The sequence below is a fragment of the Rhinopithecus roxellana genome, chromosome 20 (genome assembly GCF_007565055.1).
Source record: "Rhinopithecus roxellana isolate Shanxi Qingling chromosome 20, ASM756505v1, whole genome shotgun sequence".
NCBI lineage: Eukaryota > Metazoa > Chordata > Mammalia > Primates > Cercopithecidae > Rhinopithecus > Rhinopithecus roxellana.
In genome coordinates, this window is record NC_044568.1 from 42,350,709 (window position 1) to 42,368,761 (window position 18,053).

Consider the following 18,053-nt stretch of genomic DNA (forward strand, 5'->3'; position numbering starts at 1 on the left):
TTATGATTGTAAAAATTTTATTCTCAATAACAATAATAATTCCACTAAAATTATACAAAGTACATTCAATACTTAAGAATGGCAAAGGTGGGGAGAGGAGGAGAGGAACCCAGTTTGGCCTGGAAGCATCAACAGTTGACTCCAACAAAGGAAGCCCAGCTGGGCTGGAGGAAGTTGGGGGTGGAGGTCCGGTTGTAAAAAATAAAAATGTGGATTGGTAAAAAAAGGCCACCCACAAGGAAGCAGGGTGAGCGTGCATGTTCCTGGGGGAGGGCGGGAGGCTCAGCCGACATGCTGCTGCTGGGCACTGGAGCTCAGGCGGGCTCCGAGTTGGTGGGGGGCAGGTTTTTATGCTTGAAATACTGCACAACTTGTTGGGGCAGCTCCGCCAGCACAGCTTTGGCCAAGGTCTCTTTTGCTGCCTGCAGGGTGGACGAGGGTGGGGTGGGGAAGAGAGAGAATAAGGATTAATGACCGGAAGTTGTGAGCGGCACTATGCCCAGAGGGCTGCTGCAGCAGGTGTCCTTTGAGGACAAAATTAGGGCTGCGGGCCAGGGCTGTCTGCAAGTGGCGTCCCTCTTCTCAGCCCAGGCCTGAAATTCCCCCTGATCACATTACCTTCCTTTAGTCAGGTGTAAGTGTTACCTGGAGCACTTGAGATGCCTGGGAGTAATGGGTTAGGATGACTCCGTCTGTGGGAAGCACCTATGCATCTGGCAAACATCTCCTGAGCACCTTCTTGGTGGGAATAAATGGGCCTAACAGTCTGGTTCACTGGTGAACGGCCAGCCACAGGCCAGGCACATGGAGGTACTCGGTCACCGACCTGTGCATGAAGGGGTGACTGATGCCCAGCGTTTGTCCTCAGGAAGCGAATGCTCCAGAGGAAGGAGTAGAACCATCGCAGGCAACCCCAGAGGATGCTGGGCAGAGAGGTGAGGGCCACTGGGTGCAAACCACCGTGGGCAGTTCTTGCTGAGGCTGGGTTAAGTCCCCAGCCAGTAGTACAGGGGAGAGACTGCTCCCCTATGGGACTCCTCATGGGCCCTGCTGCTAGGGCAGTGATCAGGAAGCCAACCCTGGCCTCCTTGTGGGCAGACCTGGGATCACCTGCAAATAAAGCCAGAGCCACTTCCAGGAACAAGGCAGGGGACACCACTCTCCCAGGCAGAGCCCTTTAGGGAGAGGAGGTCAACCTAAGATGACGGGGAGGCCTTGTTTTCCATCTGCAAAATGAGGGAGCTGGCTGGGGTGTGATGATCAGGAAAACCCCTCTCTCCTCCCGCACTTTACACCACATGGATAGCCCGAGCCTCTCATCAGACCCCACTAGAGGGCAGGTCCTCTAGGAAGCCCCACCCCAGAGCCTCAGGCTAGATGCCCACAGCTCCATGTTCCATCAGTTTATGGAAGCAAGTGCGCACACTATCACAATGGCCACCACCAGGGCAAGGCCTGGCATGGCACCTGGCCATAGCAGGCCCTCAGAAGAGCATAGTCAATGGAGTGGAGAAGTCTAGGATTGGGCCAGACAACCCAAGACTCTCAAGCTTGATTATGAGCTATGGTGCCTGGGGTCCTGTAACCGCTGCCTCCCAGCCCAGGCCCACACTCACGTTGCGGAACTCTCGAAAGGGAACGAACTGCACAATATCGCGGGCTGCCTCCTCCCCCGTGTGGGACCGCAGCATGCGGCTGTCCCCATCTAGGAATTCCATGGCAGCGAAGTCGGCATTGCCCACGCCCACGATGATGATGGACATGGGCAGCTTGGAAGCCTGCACCACGGCATGCCGCGTCTCCTCCATGTCACTGATGACCCCGTCCGTGATGATGAGGAGGATGAAGTACTGCTGCGGGGAGGGGGTCAACGGGACACTCAGCAAGGCCGAGGCCCTGGCACCCCTTCTCCTTCCCTCCTTCACCCCAAACCCTCTGAGTCCTGGAGGGAGGCAGTGCATCTTACCCAGCTGCAGCCAAGTCCCAGACAACTCCCTATGCATCCTGCTCTCGGCACCCAACCCCTGCAGGCCTCTCACGCTCTAAACTCTGACCTGGTCACAGCAGGAAGTGCAAACCGCTCTCCCCTCCTGTGCTGTGTGTTATCTTAGACTCCCCCTTGTGGCCTCTGAGAGCCCTGGACTCTGGCCTGGCCTTGCCGGTTGCTACACTGTAGGACTCTAGGCAACTGACTTGACTTGTAGTGCTTCAGTTTCTTCATCTGCAGAGTGGGATTTGTTGCAGATAATGTGCCTGACATGTGGCAGTGGCCCAGTCAGCTGCATTCCCGACAGGCCCACGGCTGGTGCAGGAGGACACATCTGGCTGACGGGCTGCTCTGGGATCGGTCTCCTCCTCTCTGCTGCACCTGGGCATGGGCACCTGTGACCCCCTCCATTCCCTACTCAACACGGCAATCTGAGACACCTTGCAGGAGCTAAAGCAGGTCATCTGGGCCAGGGCTTCCAGGAGTGTGGGACTCTGCTGGCAAATCAGTCGATTTGGGTCACATCCCAAACACAGCACTGAGCACCATCAAGTCACCCCGGGAAGAGGACTGGTTTGCAGTGGCCTTTCAATTCTCTGAACTGCGCCCAGGAGCAAGTCTTGGTTTGGTACTACTGTGTCTTTCACATCTAACATTTGCTGAGCTTCCTTATCAACAGAAAGGGAAGGCAGGAAGCCCAGAACTTGAGACAATAGTCTCCAGCTAGACTTTAATACCATTGTACAGCTTGTTGTGTTTATTTTTGTTACTCTCTATTTATGGCAAGTGATACTGCTTTTTTCACATACACTGGGATATAGAGTTTCTTTATAAATTAAATCTAAAAAATACTGAATAATTAGTGTGGGAGATATATAAAATACAAACTGTGAAGTGGGGCCGGGGTGTGCCTGAGTGAAGTGCAGGGAGGCTCACTGGACCATCTGAGGGTGAGGGCCCAGGATTCCAAATCGGCCAAGAACTCTTTTTTTTTAGACTGAGTCTCACTCTGTCGCCCAGGCTGGAGTACAGTGGCACGACCTGGGCTCACTGCAACCTCCAACTCCTGGGTTCAAGCGATTCTCCTGCCTCAGCCTCCCAAGTAGCTGGGATTATAGGCACCCGCCACCATGCCCTGCTAATTTTTGTATTTTTAGTAGAGATGGGGTTTCACCACGATGACCAGGCTGGTCTCAAACTCCTGACCTCAGGTGATCCACCTGCCTCAGCCTCCCAAAGTGCTGGGATTACAGACGTGAGCCACCGCACCCAGCCAAGAACTCATTTTCAGCTCAGCTATGTCCTTAGTACCCACTGACCCTTTAGGGGAAGCTGAGTTTCCCCCACCCCTAACATCAACAGATCAGCTCTTGTGGTCTTCATATTCTATTTGGGGCTTTCATCTTCCAGAAGAGGAAACTGGGGCCTGGACTAGTCAAGGTCATGGAGCTAAGGAGGGTGGAACTAAGCTGGACCCCAGGTCAGCCCTTGGCCACCTTCATATCCAGCAAAGCCGCTTCTTCCCTGGGGAGGTTGTAGAGGCTACAAGCTCAGCCCTCCAAGGTGTCTTGTCCCCCTGTCTGCCCCCCAAGTACAACTGTGGAGGGAAGGAGCAGGGTGAGCTGTGTGGAGACACGGACCCCACCATCCTCAACCCCAGCTCCAGGCAGCAGTGGTCTAGCTCCAGCACTGTGCCTTTAAGAGACCAATCCCTTGGCTGGGGATACCTGTTGCCATGGAGATGGCGGCCTGAATCCCACAGTGGAGGGCTGCTGTTGCCAGCCCCCCATCCCTGGTTGTGAGGGGCCTCAGAAGCCCATCCAGACCCTACCCCGGACAGTCCACCATCGTTCCTGGGCCCCTTCCCTTAGGCGGCCCTCCAACCCCACCTCAATACCATCAGAAACAGTCCAGGGCAATATTTCTGGGACACCTAAGCAGACAGGTGGAAAGACACTAAGAGGCCGGACAATGAGGAAAGAAAAGAATGCTTGGCCTTGGTCTAACGGGCCCCACCTTTCAGTGGGTGGGATCTGTCTCCAAGCCCGTTCCAGCTCAGGCAGGCAGTGCCCACTCCCTCTGCACGTGGCCCTCCTGGCTCCCTCGTTTCTATCAGCCCCATGCCTAGGAGATGTGTGGGACTCAGGCCTGGGCCTCCCTCTTAGCTGGCAGCTCCCACTCCCTGGGGAGCCTGGGGGCAGACAGTTCCTGCAGGACTGTGGGCACCAGTGGCCAGAGGAGGTGATACCACACAGTGACGGCACTACCCAGACCCTGCCTGTCACCCTCACACAGACTCCCATTCTAGAGGAGTCGAACTCAGAGAGGTGATGTAACTTGTTGAGGCCTCACAGCCGGGAACTGGCACAGTCCAGACTGAACCCAGCCTGGCTGACTCTGGGGCTCTTTACATGATGTCCTCCTCCACCGCCCACTGGCACCAGTGGCCTGTCATTGTCTCCAGCAGAGGGGCCTGGCAGGGAAAAGCTTTCTTCCCACCTAGCACGCCAGTGTCTGAGGGCCTGAATGTCCAGGATAGCAGCCCAGGGTGGGGCCCAGAGCCCTGGTACTGGACTTTAACCCGCACCCCTGTGTGCCAATCAGCCAGCCACCATGCCCACATCCAGGGGCCTGGCCTCAGCGAGTGCCCAGCCACGCCTGAGGTCAGCAGCCCAGACCTCGGCAGCGGAAGTGCAGCTGACAAGTCCCCGGCTTCCCACCCAGCCTGGACAAAGCCAGAGTTGTTCAGGAGCCTCAAACGTCTATTACACAGCCCTACCCCCAGGACAGATCAAAGGGGAAGGGGTTATGGATGGAGAGAACGGAGGGTGGAATCGGGTGTGAGGGGTTGGAAGAGGCTCTGCAGGCTCTGCTGTCCGTGCAGATGGTCCTGGTTCACCCTGTCCCCAGCATTGCCACCTCTGGAAACAGCCCATCACTGTCAGACTGAATCCCGAAACCCAACTCCCAAAAAGGATGAAGCAACTCTTGCCTTTACCCCGAGGTTTTTCAGGTTTCTAGGGCTGTAAACAACTGCTTCCCCTAATGCATTTAACGTGTGATTTGATTTATAAGAAATTGACTTGACCACAACAGTTCCAGGCAGAGTCTAGGGAAGTTGCACTTACTCCCTGGCTCATTTCAGGGAAGTTGGCTGCTGAGGACCCTGCCAGGGGAGTAGGTGGAATTCCCAGGGAGCTGGCAGCTTCCCAGCTCCCCCTCCACTGGGACAACAGACACCTGGGCGACCAACCAGGAATGGGCCATGAATAGCAAGGCCCAGGTCTCAGGGGCCGAGGCAGAGGGAAAGATGAAGGCCTGAGATAGGAGTCCCCGCAAGGCCCACTCAAACCTGCATAAGACCTTCCAGTGGCTCCCCACCGCCCTCCAGAGAAAACCCAGATTTCTCAATGGCTTCTGAGGCCCCACAGGAGCTGGCCTACCTTTCAGCCTCACCTCACCCCACCTCCTCCTCTTTCAACACATTCCTTCATTCCGGTACACCCACACACCAAACCTCCAGGCCTCTGCACGTGCCGTTCCCTCCGCCTGAGACACTCCACGCGCACACATCCTTTATGAGGCTAACTCAAGCATCCTCCAAGTTTCAGCTCACATGTCACTTTCCCAAGAAGCCTTTCCTGAGCCCTCCAACTGGGCTTAGTCCCCCTGTCTCCTGCTCCTGGCCTAGGGCTCCTCACTAGACTGCAGGCACTGGAGGGCAGAGGCCCTGTCTCACTCATCATGGTCTCCCCAGTGCTATGCAGAAGTTGCTCGGTAAAGATGTGTTGAGTGAATGAATGGGAGAGTGCAGCCCTGCCTAGAGAGAGGCTTCCACCACCTGCTCTCAATTTCCTGTACGTGGGTGTGCATCGGTGCACATATGTCTGGGGATGGGGAGGGTGAAGCCACACCAAATATTCTTCCCCAAACTAAAAAACGGCTGACAAAAGCATCAGGGGATAATTCATAAATGACTTCCTTTTGCTTTGGGATTAATTGTGCTTGGCATCACCGAATGCTAGCCCAAGAGCTGTCCCCAAAAGATTTGGCCAGCAGGGAAGCACTTTATGTGTGCCAGGCACTATGCTGAGCAATTTCTATGCCTAGCTAGTTCTAGAAGGCAGGAACTGTTTCCATTATCCTCGTCGCACAGACGAAACAAGTTCACAGAGTTTAAGCTACCAGCTCTGGGTCCCACAAAGTCAGCAAGTGGGGGAGCTGGGATTTGAACCTCCCAGAGCTTGAGGCCGAACCACCAGGCAACCCCACCTCCCCTCCACTGGTGCACCCTGAGGCCAAGGAGATAAGGTAAGGCAGGAGGTAGAGAATGGCCTTGACTGTTCTTGGACATCAGAGTGGGAGGGCCTGATACAGGCCCCTTGGGCCCACTCCTGCAGGTTAGACATGCTCAGACATGCCCTGAGATCACACAGCCTGGGTGGGTGACAGAGCTTTTCCAGCAGAAGGGAGCCAGGAGGTGGCTGCCTCCCCCAGGCTGGGAGGACCAAGTCGCAGTAGAAGTGGCTGGGATGTCCAGAGGACTAGCACCAGGTGGTTGGGCCTCAAGTCCTTCTGCTTCTTCCCTCTGGGGAGCTCTCCGCAGCTGCTCCCCAGAACACACAAATACCCTTCCTGGCCTTTCCTGGGGCCCAAACCTCCTCAGATCTGGGTCCAGCAGACACAGACCCACCTCTCCCCAGGTCCTGCCCCGGTCCTCCACCTCCCTACCCAGTCCTGCCCCGGCTCTGCAGGTGCAGTGGTGAAAGGGCCTTGGCGCTAACACTGGGCTACAGGCCCACTCCCTGCCCCACATTTTTCCCCTTAAACAAACATGCAGGACTTTCTTTTTCTATCCCTTTGAAACCTGCTCAGGTGGACAAGACTGGGTGGGACAATGGCCTGGCACCCAAACAGGAGGGAGTGCAAGCTGAAGCCTGCCTCTTGCTGTGCCCTCTCTAGCCAGTTCTAGCCCAGCAACCCCAGGAATTAAAAAAAAAAAAAAAAAAAAATCCCAGCCAGGTGCCGTGGCTCACGCCTGTAATCCCAGCACTTTGGGAGGTTGAGGTGGGCGGATTAGTTGAGGTCAGGAGTTCAAGACCAGCTTGGCCAACATAGTGAAACTCTGTCTCTACTAAAAATACGAAAATTAGCCCAGCATGGTGGCAGGTGCTTGTAATCCCAGCTATTCAGGAGGTTGAGTCAGGAGAATCACTTTAATCCAGGAGGTGAAGATTGCAGTGAGCTGAGACTGTGTCACTGCACTGCAGCCTGGGCAACAGAATGAGACTTTGTCTCAAAAAAAAAAAAAATCCCTCCCAGGCCTTTCCCAGTTACTGCCCATTAAGCCTGCACCCAGGTCCTCACAGCACACTAGGGGTTTACTACGCCCATTTCATAAGAGGAAATGGGTCTGGGTGCAGTGGCTTACACCTGTAATCCCAGCACTTTGGGAGGCTGAGGCGGGAGGATCATCTGAGGACAGGAGTTCGAGACAGGCCTGGCCAACACGGTGGAACCCTATCTCTACTAAAAATACCAAATTAGCCGGGTGTGTTGGTGGGCACCTGTAATCCCAGCTACTCAGGAGGCTGAGGCAGGAGAATCGCTTGAACCCAGAAGGCGGAGGTTGCAGTGAGCTGAGATTACACCATTGCACTCCAGCCTGGGCAACAAGAGTGAAACTCTGTCTCAAAAAACAAAAAGAGGAAATGGGTTCAGAGCCGGAAACATTCCATTCCATAAGGAGAAACATGCCCCAGGCTCAGGGTTGCCAGGACGCTCCTTCTGGCACTCTGAGCTCCTTCCGGCTGGGCACTGCCTCCGCGTCCTGCGCTTGCTGTTCCCTCTACCCGGGCCGCTCTTCCCTGAGCTCTCTGCTGGCCTGTCCTTGTTTGCTGGCCTGTCACTGTGTGACTTGTCCAAGTCACACAGTGAGGAAGGGATAGCGGCAGGATTCAAACCCTGGCACCCGCCACTCCAGGGTACCCATTTTTCCCACAGACCCTCTGCTGCCTCCTGAACCATCAGAACAGGCTCTGACCCTCCCCGCTCCTATGGAAACCGCCTTTGCAAAATTATAACTGAAGAAATTATGACAGCAAAAGAAATCAGACCTAACTGACTCTATCTTGCTTCTAACCCTTCAACTGTCCTTGTTTATTCCTGGGTGTAGGCCAAACTAACTTTGGGAATGGATTCAGTTCATGGTTTGACTCTGAAACAAACCAGTAACAGCCCATTCCCAAAAAGACCCTCTTCTTGCCTGGGGTCCAGTATGTCTTTGCAGGACTAACAAATCAGCTACAGATTAGAAATTACAGTTTAGGGGTCATGCAGCCTCTGGCTGCAAGAGTCTGAACCTCCCCCAAATTGGGGATAATGTCACTATTGTGAAACCTAAGATCAGTGCTTGAGATATTTTGCAGCCCCTGCACTCCATGGATCAGCTGACACCACCCAGACCGGTAATGTGGCTCAGTCAGTTCTGCCATCGCACCCAGGAACAGAGACAGCAAGAAAACCTCACTTTGACCCCCTATGATTCCATCTCCAGCCTGACCAATCAGCACTCACCACTTCCCAAGCTTCTACCCGCCAAATTGTCTTTAAAAACTCTGATCCCCAAATGCCCGGAGAGACTGATTTGAGTAATAATAAAAGTCCGGTCTCCTGCACAACCAGCTCTGTGTGAATTACTCTTTCTCCATTGCAATTCCCCTGTCTTGATAAATCAGTTCTGTCTAGGCAGCAGGCAAGGTGAACCCACTGGGCGGTTGCACTATCTTTCCCACCATCTCCCGGAAGCCAACTGCCACCTCCCTGATGACCAGGTGCCTCCTTCCCCTAGATGGTTCCCTTAGGCATGGGACCAGGTCCCTTTCCCTGGGGGAGGAGGCTCTGACTGAACTTGTACAGCTCACATCCCTCAGCCAGCGCTGACTTCATCCATTCACAGAGCACGATGAGCCTGCACAGCCCAGGCGCTGGACCAGGCGTGGAAAGAAGGATGTGAACTAGATGTTGCCGACCATCATCAGGGTCAGCCAGGAACAGGCAGAGAAGGCAAGAGATCTGCTTCAGATAGGTGGTTAGGGAAGGCTGCTTGGGGGAGGAGGCCCTGAGGGAGGGCTCTGCAGAGTCCAGGAAGGACCTGCGGGGGAACAGCTGGGATTGCTTGAGGAACACAGAGGGGTTTGGGTGGCAGAATCATCCTAAGAGAAGGAAGGGGCTGTGCAGTCAGTGAGGGGGTCGGTAAGGAAGGCAGAGGCTGGCCTCAGAGGATCCAATCTGATGGCGGAGGGTTTTTGGCAGGGCAGCGGCTGGATATGACCCTCCAGTGGGGGAAACAAACGGTAGTGTGTGGAGTGGTGGTGTGAGGAGTGGTGAGGGCGGCTGCAGGGTCCAGTGAGACCTGTGGCCATGGGGAAGTGGGTGAATTTGGGATATTTTAGAATCTAGTGAAATGAACACTCTAGAAGCGACTTCAGCAACCCTCTTCTTTCAATGGAGGTAGAAGATGAGAAAGGGGTGGGGGCTGGCCGAGGTCTCCCAGGAGGTGGTGGCCAGAAAGGAAATGGAGTCAAGTCTCCTCAACCCAGACCAGCATCCACAGCTCCGGGCTGGGTGCCTGATGCCCCATCATGGCGCTGGAGCCTGAGGAGCAGGGCTGGGTCAGGGGCTGAGAAGTCCTATGCAAAGGGCATGTAGGTCAGTCAGGTCCCCAAGGTCAGGAGACGGCAGAAGGGACATCAGAGAACTGCCCTTAGGGCAGGGGGAGAAGACCCCTCAACTCATACTGCAGAGGGAGGCAAGGGCAGGTCATGGTGGAAATTGGGAGGTGGGCAAGGTGACCCTTGGTGACCCCATCACTGGCATCAGGTCCTGCCAGTAGGGCCTGCCTGGGAGCCAGCCTGCAGCTGGGGGCGGGAGAAGGGAAGGGAGACCAGAGTTGCAGATGCCTGGGATGGCTGCTCACCATATATTCCAGATGCCACGCAGCTGCCTTGGCAGCCTCAGGCTGGGGCAGTGAGGCTCTAGGCTTGCTGCTGAGTGTAGGGCCAGGGCCAGACAGTTCAGCAGCCCTCAGTGTGAGGCAGGGGCAGCTGTGATTAGAACTAGGTGGCTCGGAAGGGTCAGCATTAGGGCCTCAGGGATCACCGCCTCCAGTTTTCCATCTTGTTTCTCTTATGGGAATAACCAGTGCCTCACCCTGGGGAGACAGCTCCCATTGATCACAGCCCTGCCTCCCGCTCAGCACGAATGGATTTACTTTCTCCAGTCTGTGCTCCAGGAAGCCAGGAGCTTGACTCAACTCTCTTACAATACGTGAAGGTAAATTGAGGCCCAGAGGTGTCCACTAGGATTTAGAGCAAAGGGAAGGCAGAATATCCTACTCCCCAGCCCAGAGGATGTGCGTGGTTCCTGGCATGCCTGGCTTGCAGCTGACTACTCACCGTGGCCGTCTGCTGCTGTGTGGCCTGGGCCGCAAACCGAGCCACGTGGTTGACGATGGGGGAGAAATTGGTAGGACCGTAGAAGCGGATGTGGGGCAGGCAAGCTGAGTACGCCTGGGCGATACCATCCACACCTGCCTCGGGAGAAGAGTCTGGATCAGCCAGGTGTCCCTGAACCCACACCCGCTCTCATCCCACTGCTGATGAAGCATCTATTTCATGCTTACCCAAAATGTCCCTGCCACGGCTGGCATAGGCCTCGTGAGACTGGAAGCTCCCAGAGGGAAGGCCAGCATGGTAAAAAGTCAAGATCCCTGAATGTGAAGTCAGACAGGCCTGAAGAGTTTGAATCCTGCCTTTTTTTTTTTTTTTTTGAGAAAGAGTCTTGCTCTCCCGCCCAGGTTGGAGTGCAGTGACAGGATGTCAGTTCACTGCAACCTCCACCTCCCAGGTTCAAGAATTCTCCTGCCTCAGCCTCCCGAGTAGCTGGGATTACAGGCATGTGCCACCACGCCCGGCTAATTTTTGTATTTTTAGTAGACACGGGGTTTTGCTATGTTGCCTAGGCTGGTCTCAAACTCCTGACCTCGGGTGATCTGCCCACCTGGGCCTCCCAAAGTGCTGGGATTACAGGGGTGAGCCACCGTGTCCGGCCTGAATCCTGCCTTTCTTAGCTGTGGGACCTGGGGCAAGTGGTTTAATCTTTCTGAGGCTACGTCTTTGTCTGTCAATGGGACTGACAATCTACACTCTGGCAGTTGGCAGGAGGGGGGTCTCTCAGGCCTTTCCAGAGAAGGGGCTTGGCAAAGCTTGCAGTGATGCTTGGAGACAATGGGAAGCCATCTGGAGGTCCATTCTGGACATGCTATGGCTTCTGTTCAGGGTTGGGGAATCGAGGCATTTGCACAGTGTCTGTACAGAGTAGGCGCTCTGTAAATAGCTGCTGTTGTGAGCACAGTGCCATGTAGCCCTACCCAGAAGGCCTCTGGCCAGGGATGAAGTTGACCAACCAAAATGTCACTGGAGATCTATCCCAAATCAGACACCCTGGCCCAGCTTTGGAGATCCCCAGGGAAGGTAGATGCTATGTTGAAGCCAAGTCCTAGGCCGAAAGGTCTTATGATGGTAGAAACAGCCCTCTTCCATACCCACATGCATCCCCCTCCTTGACTCAGACTTTTCTTCCTCCTTCCTCTATCCCTCCCTTCCGTCTTCCTTCCTTCCTTCCTTTTCTCTCTCTCTCCCTTTCTTTCTTTCCTTTTCTTTTTTCCCTCCTTCCTTCCCTCCTTCCTTCCTTCCTTCCTCTTTTTTCTCTCTCTTTCTTTTTCTCTCTCTCTCTTTCCTTTCCTTTTCTTTGTCTCTCTCCTTCCTTTCTTTTTCTCCTTCCTTTCTTCTTTTTTTTTTAAATTATTATTATTATTTTTTTTTTTTGAGATGGAGTCTCATTCTGTTACCTAGGCTGGAGTGCAGTGGCACAATCCCGCCTCACTGCAACCTCTGACACCTGGGTCAAGCGATTCTCCCACCTCAGCCTCCTGAGTAGCTGGGATTACAGGTGCGCACCACCACGCCTGGCTAATTTTTGTTTTAGTACAGACGGGGGTTTCACAATCTTGGCCAGGCTGGTCTTGAACTCCTGACCTCTGATCCATCCACCTTGGCCTTCCAAAGTGCTGAGATTACAGGTATGACCCTCCCCTTCCCTCCCCATCTCTTTCTTTCCTCCCACCTCAGCCTCCTGAGTAGCTGGGACCACAGGCATATGCCACTATGCCTGGGTAATTTTTTTAATTTGTAGAAATGGGGTCTCCCTCTATTGCCCAGGCTGGTCTTGAACTTGAGCTCACGTGCTCGTCCTGCCTAGCTTCTCAAAGTGCTGGGATTACAGGCATGAGCCATGGCATCCGGCCTCTAATAGTTTCTTAACTGTCCCTAGGAGACTCAGAAATCCTCTTAGGCCCAGGGGTGGGGATGAACACAGACACCACACTCACTTCCCAGCCCCTGCCTCCTCCTGATCCCCTGCCAAGTACTCCGAGAGCAGGGCTGGCCTTCCCAGCAAGGGGGCGGGTGGGAAGGAGGTAAAAGCAGGTGTGTCTGGTGCCACCCTCACCTCCTCCTGGTTTACACAGGGTTTCCTGTCAGTGGCTTCCTGTAATTCTGACCAAACCACCCAGTAAAGTGAGAAGAGCAGCCATCATAGCTATCCTGGAGCAGGTAAGGAGGCAAAGGCCCAAGAGGTACAGTGACCTTTCCAAGGTCCTACAGCTAGGAAGGGCAGCAGCTGGCCTTGAATCCAGCACTATCTGACTCCAAACTGTAGCTCTTCCCGCTCTGTCACTCTGAGCAACAGTGAGGGGGAGGAGAAAGGAGAAAGAAATGAAAACCTGTCCTCTGCCCACCCTCCACCCAGGGAGCTGGCCAGGCCTGTCGCAAACACTGGGCGGCTACAGGCGGGTCTGACACTCACCTGAGCAGAAGGGGTTGGTGGGGTTGAAGTTGATGGCAAACTCATGGGAGACCTGAAACGCAGAGAAAAAAGAGCTGCAGCCTCCCGCCCCCAAACCCAGACCCAGGCCACCACCCACTGCCAGGCCAAGGCTTCCTTGGAGAGCACCTGGCTCGTAACCCCCACCCCTACCCTCCTCTAGACCACTGATACCCCCCACATCTGCTTTTCACCTCCACTGCTGGGTGTGACCCACAGAGAGGCCCAACCACCTTCTCCTCATAGTGGAGGAAACTGAGACCCTGGCGTGTCACCCCAGGCTCTTCTGGGGACTGGGGCTGCCTATGCCCCATCAGTCCTCTAAGAGTCCTGGGTGGGACAAGGATTCCCCTGTGGGTCAGGGTTCCAGGATGCTCCCTTATCACTGCTACTGCTGGATGTGGGCTCTACCATTAGAGCACTGCTTCTCTGGGCTTCAGAGGCTTTTCCTACCTTAATAGTAAGCAAAGGGGCTTGGAGAGGAGCCTGCCTTGTGCCAGATAGCCAAACAGGGGTAAGCTGACAGCCCGCTCAGAGCTGACCTGGCGATCAGGGAGTGTAAGGGGCTGCAAGGGGGTCAGATGGGGCTGTCACAGGCTCCCTAGGGACTGATCCTGCTTCTCTGCCTCCAGGCCCAGCACCCAGCCCCGGAGGATCATCAGAGGCTGACCTGGACACTCCGGGACACTGCTGCACCCATCACATCTGGCTGCTGCTGCTTGCATGGCTTCAGGGTACAGGGGGACTCATAACTGGCCCCGTTCAGGGCTGTGGGTGAGACTGCAGTGCCTGCAGAACCTGGGCCTCGGAAGATGCTGCAGAGCTCAGATGGGGGACAGCCCCTCCTTTCTTCCCTCCCCTGCAGTCCCACCGCCCCAAATTCCCCTCAGCCCGCTTCCTACCACATACTACATCCACATTCAGTGCTGTGCAGGGATCCCCTTACTCCTTCCTCACAACGCCCCATTGGAAGGGCAGCTGTTATCACCTCATCTTATGGATGACAAACCTGAGACACAGAGTGGACTAGAATTTTCCCACATTTCCTGGCGGGCAGAGCTGGGACTTGAACTGAGGTCAGGCTGCCCCCAGAGCTCACGCTAACCTCCATAGGCATTCCTCCCCCAGGGATTTTCAGTGAGGAGGGTGGAGGGGTGCCCAGGGCAAAGTGACCCCCTCCCCAGTCCTCAGCTACAGAGGAAGGCTTTTGTCTGGGCACAGACAATCCCAGACAGACCCTTCAGCTCCAAGACACAATGATGGGGGTGCTGGGAGGCTGTCCTGCATCCAGTGTCCCCATTTTACAAATAAACAAACCGAGGCCCAGAAAAGGGAAGCCAGGCACCAGAGCCACACAGTCAAACAGGCCTGAGACCCAGTGCCCTCCCCTCCCCTGGGGGTGGGAGTTGGTCCTACTCCTGGGGGAGAGGGCAGGGATGCAGCAGTGGGGTTCAGTCTGGCAGCCCTGGTAGCCCGGGGGATGGGGAGGCGGTGGGAGGATTCCTCCCTGTTTCAGGGAATGGGGTTTTCTGTTCTTTGCTGTCCGCTTTAGGTGCCCGGCTCAGAGCCAGTCCTCTGGTGTCCCTCTTGGGTCCTGTCCCTGTCCAGGGCCCCCTTCACCCTGTCCCCAGTCTGGGCTCCAGGTTTGGGGGCTGGAGGTCCCTGTTGCCATGGAGATTTCCTGAGCCTCTACAGAGATTACCAGGGGGGCTTGTATGGAGGGTCTGAGAGAGAAAATGGTTGCCAGGGAAACAGGCCTCCCTTGGGCCAATGACTTCCCGAAAAATCAGATTTTAGGAGATTTTAGAGACCACAGTGGGAAAGCCCCCTGCTGATAGGGGTGGAGGAATATTCTGCCTTCTCGGGCCCCCCACTCTTCATCCCCACTCTTCCCCCCATCTTTTTTGGGGAGGGCCCAGCCTGCGGTCATGGGGGCCGTGGAAGGTTGTCCATTCACCCCAGAGGCCCCAGAGGTTGCCTCCTCCAGCAGCTCCATTTCATAGCTGGAAAGAGTGAGGTTCCCAGAGGGCCAGGGAGTGCCCAGGTCACACAGTGGGGCCTGGGGACAAGTGTCCATGCTACCAGCAGTGGCAGCTCAGCCCCTCCCGTACTGGCTGCCCTGGTTTGCCTGAGAAAAGTCATAAACAGGACAAGTTCCTGGAGGACACAGAAGCTGATGAGGGGCTCCTGGGGACTGGCTGCCTGCCACAGGCCTTTGTCCTCGGACTCCCTGTTGCCTTCCGACAGCCAATGGCCCTGTTCACCCAACCTGGCCTGCCTCGGCCCTGAGGTCAGGGAGTTACTTCAGGCTCAGCTCCCTGCGGCCCTGGCTGAGGCAGGTGGTGGGCGCAGGGGGTGGGGCATGGAGAAAGCCCAAGGGATCTCAGAGTGACTGTCCTCTCCGAGCCTCAGTTTCCCCACCGAGTATGCTCCCCCTCCCCCCAGACCTTTGCACAGACTATGCCTTCTGCCCAGATCCTGTTCCTCATGTGAGTAACTCTGCTCACGTTGAAGGGCCAAGACCTCATGCCATCTCCAAAGGGAAATGTGTCCTGAGCCCCTCAGCCACTCTCTAGGGCAGGATTCCTCTCTGGGCTCATCTGGGCCACCCTCAGGGAGAAACTGAGGTCTCGAAGGCAGGCAGCCTGGTGGCATGCTCCTTCTGGCTCCTTCTAGCTTCCCACCCTCAGAGAACCAACCCCTCTGTTTGCTCAGGCCTGGGGCCCCAAATCTGGGCTGGGTCCCAAATTCACTGTCAACAAACAACGCAGTGCACACTGCAGGCCAGGTGCTGGGATGCAGGCAGAGGGAAACCCAGTGCCTTCCCCAGGCAATCACAAACAAGTCACAGAGTTCCATGAGGGCAGGGATCTGGGCAGGAAGAAGGGCCCTCATGTGAGCGTGAGCATGGCTCCCAGAGGGCAGGCCACTCGCCGAAATTCTAGGTGAAAATCGGTGACGGAAGCCCAGGAGAGGGAGTGCAGGCTGAGTGAAGGCTATGTGCAAAGGCCCTGAGGTGGGAGTGAATGAAGGAGCTTCAGGCAGCAGGAGTGAGTCAAGTCAGAATGCGAGAGAGGGTGAGGGGCCAGAGGAGCCAGGCCTGGCGGCTCCCGTGGCGGGGGAGGCAGGACACAGCATTTGTCCTTTCCTAGCCTGGATGCAGCATCTTTCTTGGCACCGCTGGGCACTCTAGCCTGGCCAAGCCCCGGCCTCCCCAGCATCGCCCTGTGACATTTACAAGGAGGCTTTTGCTCAAGAAAACATCTCATTCAGTTCTTTGAAAGCTGGCTGGTGTCCTAGCAACGGGCTCGTGCTGGGCCCAGCCGCACCAGCTCGCCCTGCCCCCCCAATGGCATCATGTGGCCCAGCTTTGGTCCCATCTGAGGCGTAGCCTCACACCACAGGGAGCCAGGATGCCCACCTCTCCTGCCCTGGCCCTCGGGCCACTCCCCAAAATTCTAGGTGAAAATCATCCTCCCCAGAGAGGACCAGAAAGGGCGGGAGGCAAAAATTCATTCTGGAAACAGCAATGCGGCACAGCAGGGCAGCCAAGCAGGGGCACTGGCCGAGCGAGAGCCATGTGCAGACTTAGGAGCTCTCTGGGCTCACACCCCACAGGCTTCTCATGGGGAAGCAACAGACTCTGAGAAGAAACTTTAGAGTCCATCTGTCCAGTTGGTGAACATGGCCTTGGGCAAGTCACTTTGAGGCTCCAAGCCTCAGTTTACTGCCCTGTAAAATGGGACAGCATTCCCTGCCCCTGTCCGCAGTGACTCCCCAGCATTATAGCTTCTGCGCTCATTGACATCTCCATCTCTGAGCCACCAAACCACCCCTCCCCTGGTGCCCGGGGTTCTATGAGGAGTCCCCGCCTCCTGCCCCAGGACTACCCACAGCCACACCTAAGGGACCCCCCCTCAATTCACCTCCATGCCTCTCCTGGCTCCTCCTGCTTGACCTGCCCCTTCCCCTCCCTCACAGCCGGGTGACTTCCGTGCTGGCTGACTGCCACACTGATGTCTCCATGCCCTTCTCCCCTCCCCGTCTTGTCTCTGCCATAATGGCCCCAGCTGTGGTCAGTGAAATGGGCAATCTCTTCTCAGCCTCACCTCACCAGGCCCGGGGCAGCCTCCAACCCCACTCCCTCCTCCCCGAGCCCTGACTGCTTGGCTTCCTCAGTGATCGAAATGGGTTCATAACAGGGCCTACCTCACTGGCTTTGGTGAGAATTAGTTGAAACTGGTAAAGCAGGCAGAGTGGTATCTAGAACATTCTAAGGGACCAATAAATGCTGCTACTTATGGGTTTGCTTTCTATGGGCTTCATGCTGCCCCTCCTTTGCTTCCTCCCCGCTCTGCCTGCCTGGCTCAATCTCTACTTCCTCTGCTTCCGCTGGATCTCTCATGCAGCTGTTTCTTTTTTTATTTTATTAAATACATAAATTAATTAATTAATTTTGTTTTTTAGAGACAGGATCTCACTCTGTCACCCAGGCTGGAGTGCAGTGCACTCATAGCTTACTGGGCTCCAGGCATCTTCCTGCCTCAGCCTCCTGGGTAGCTGGTATTATAGACGCCCACACCACACCCAGCTAATTTTTGTATTTTCAGTAGAGATGGAGTTTCACCATATTGGCAGGCTGGTCTTGAACTCCTCACCTTGTGATCTGCCCTCCTCGGCCTCCCAAAGTGCTAAGATTATAGGCGTGAGCTACTGCACCCAGCCAACTTTTAAATTTTGTAGAGACAGGGTCTCACTGCGTTGCCCAGACTGGTCTTGAACTCCTGGCTCAAGCAATCCTCCTGCCTTGGCCTCCCAAAGCATGAAATTACAGGCATGAGCCATTGTGCCCCACCTCATGTGGCTGTTTCTCACTCCACCTGTCTCCCTAGCAATCTCATCCTCCCAGAGGTGGCACCATGGGTCCTGGCCCAGGTGGCCAGGTCTCTCTCTGTCTCCCCAGAGCCTGAACCCATTGACCCATCATCAACCTATCTTTTTTTTTTTCTTTTTTTTGTGTGACAGGTTCTCACTCTGTTGCCCAGGCTGGAGTGCAGTGGCGCAATCTCGGCTCACGGCAACCACTGCCTCCCAAGTTCAAGTGATTCTCCTGCCTCAGCCT

At 55.4% G+C, this 18,053-nt stretch overlaps 1 protein-coding gene across 1 annotated transcript in view; it reads right to left on the reverse strand.

Moving 5' to 3' along the window:
- CPNE2 (copine 2) overlaps positions 1–18,053 on the reverse strand; it is a 37,858-nt gene continuing 19,805 nt past the window's right edge. The window contains exons 12-15 of the mRNA XM_030924760.1: positions 12,914–12,965; positions 10,444–10,577; positions 1,617–1,853; positions 1–422 (exon numbers count right to left, since the gene is read on the reverse strand). Coding sequence (XP_030780620.1) covers positions 315–422; positions 1,617–1,853; positions 10,444–10,577; positions 12,914–12,965 — 531 coding nt within the window. The 3' untranslated portion in view covers positions 1–314. The remainder of the gene's footprint in view (positions 423–1,616; positions 1,854–10,443; positions 10,578–12,913; positions 12,966–18,053) is intronic.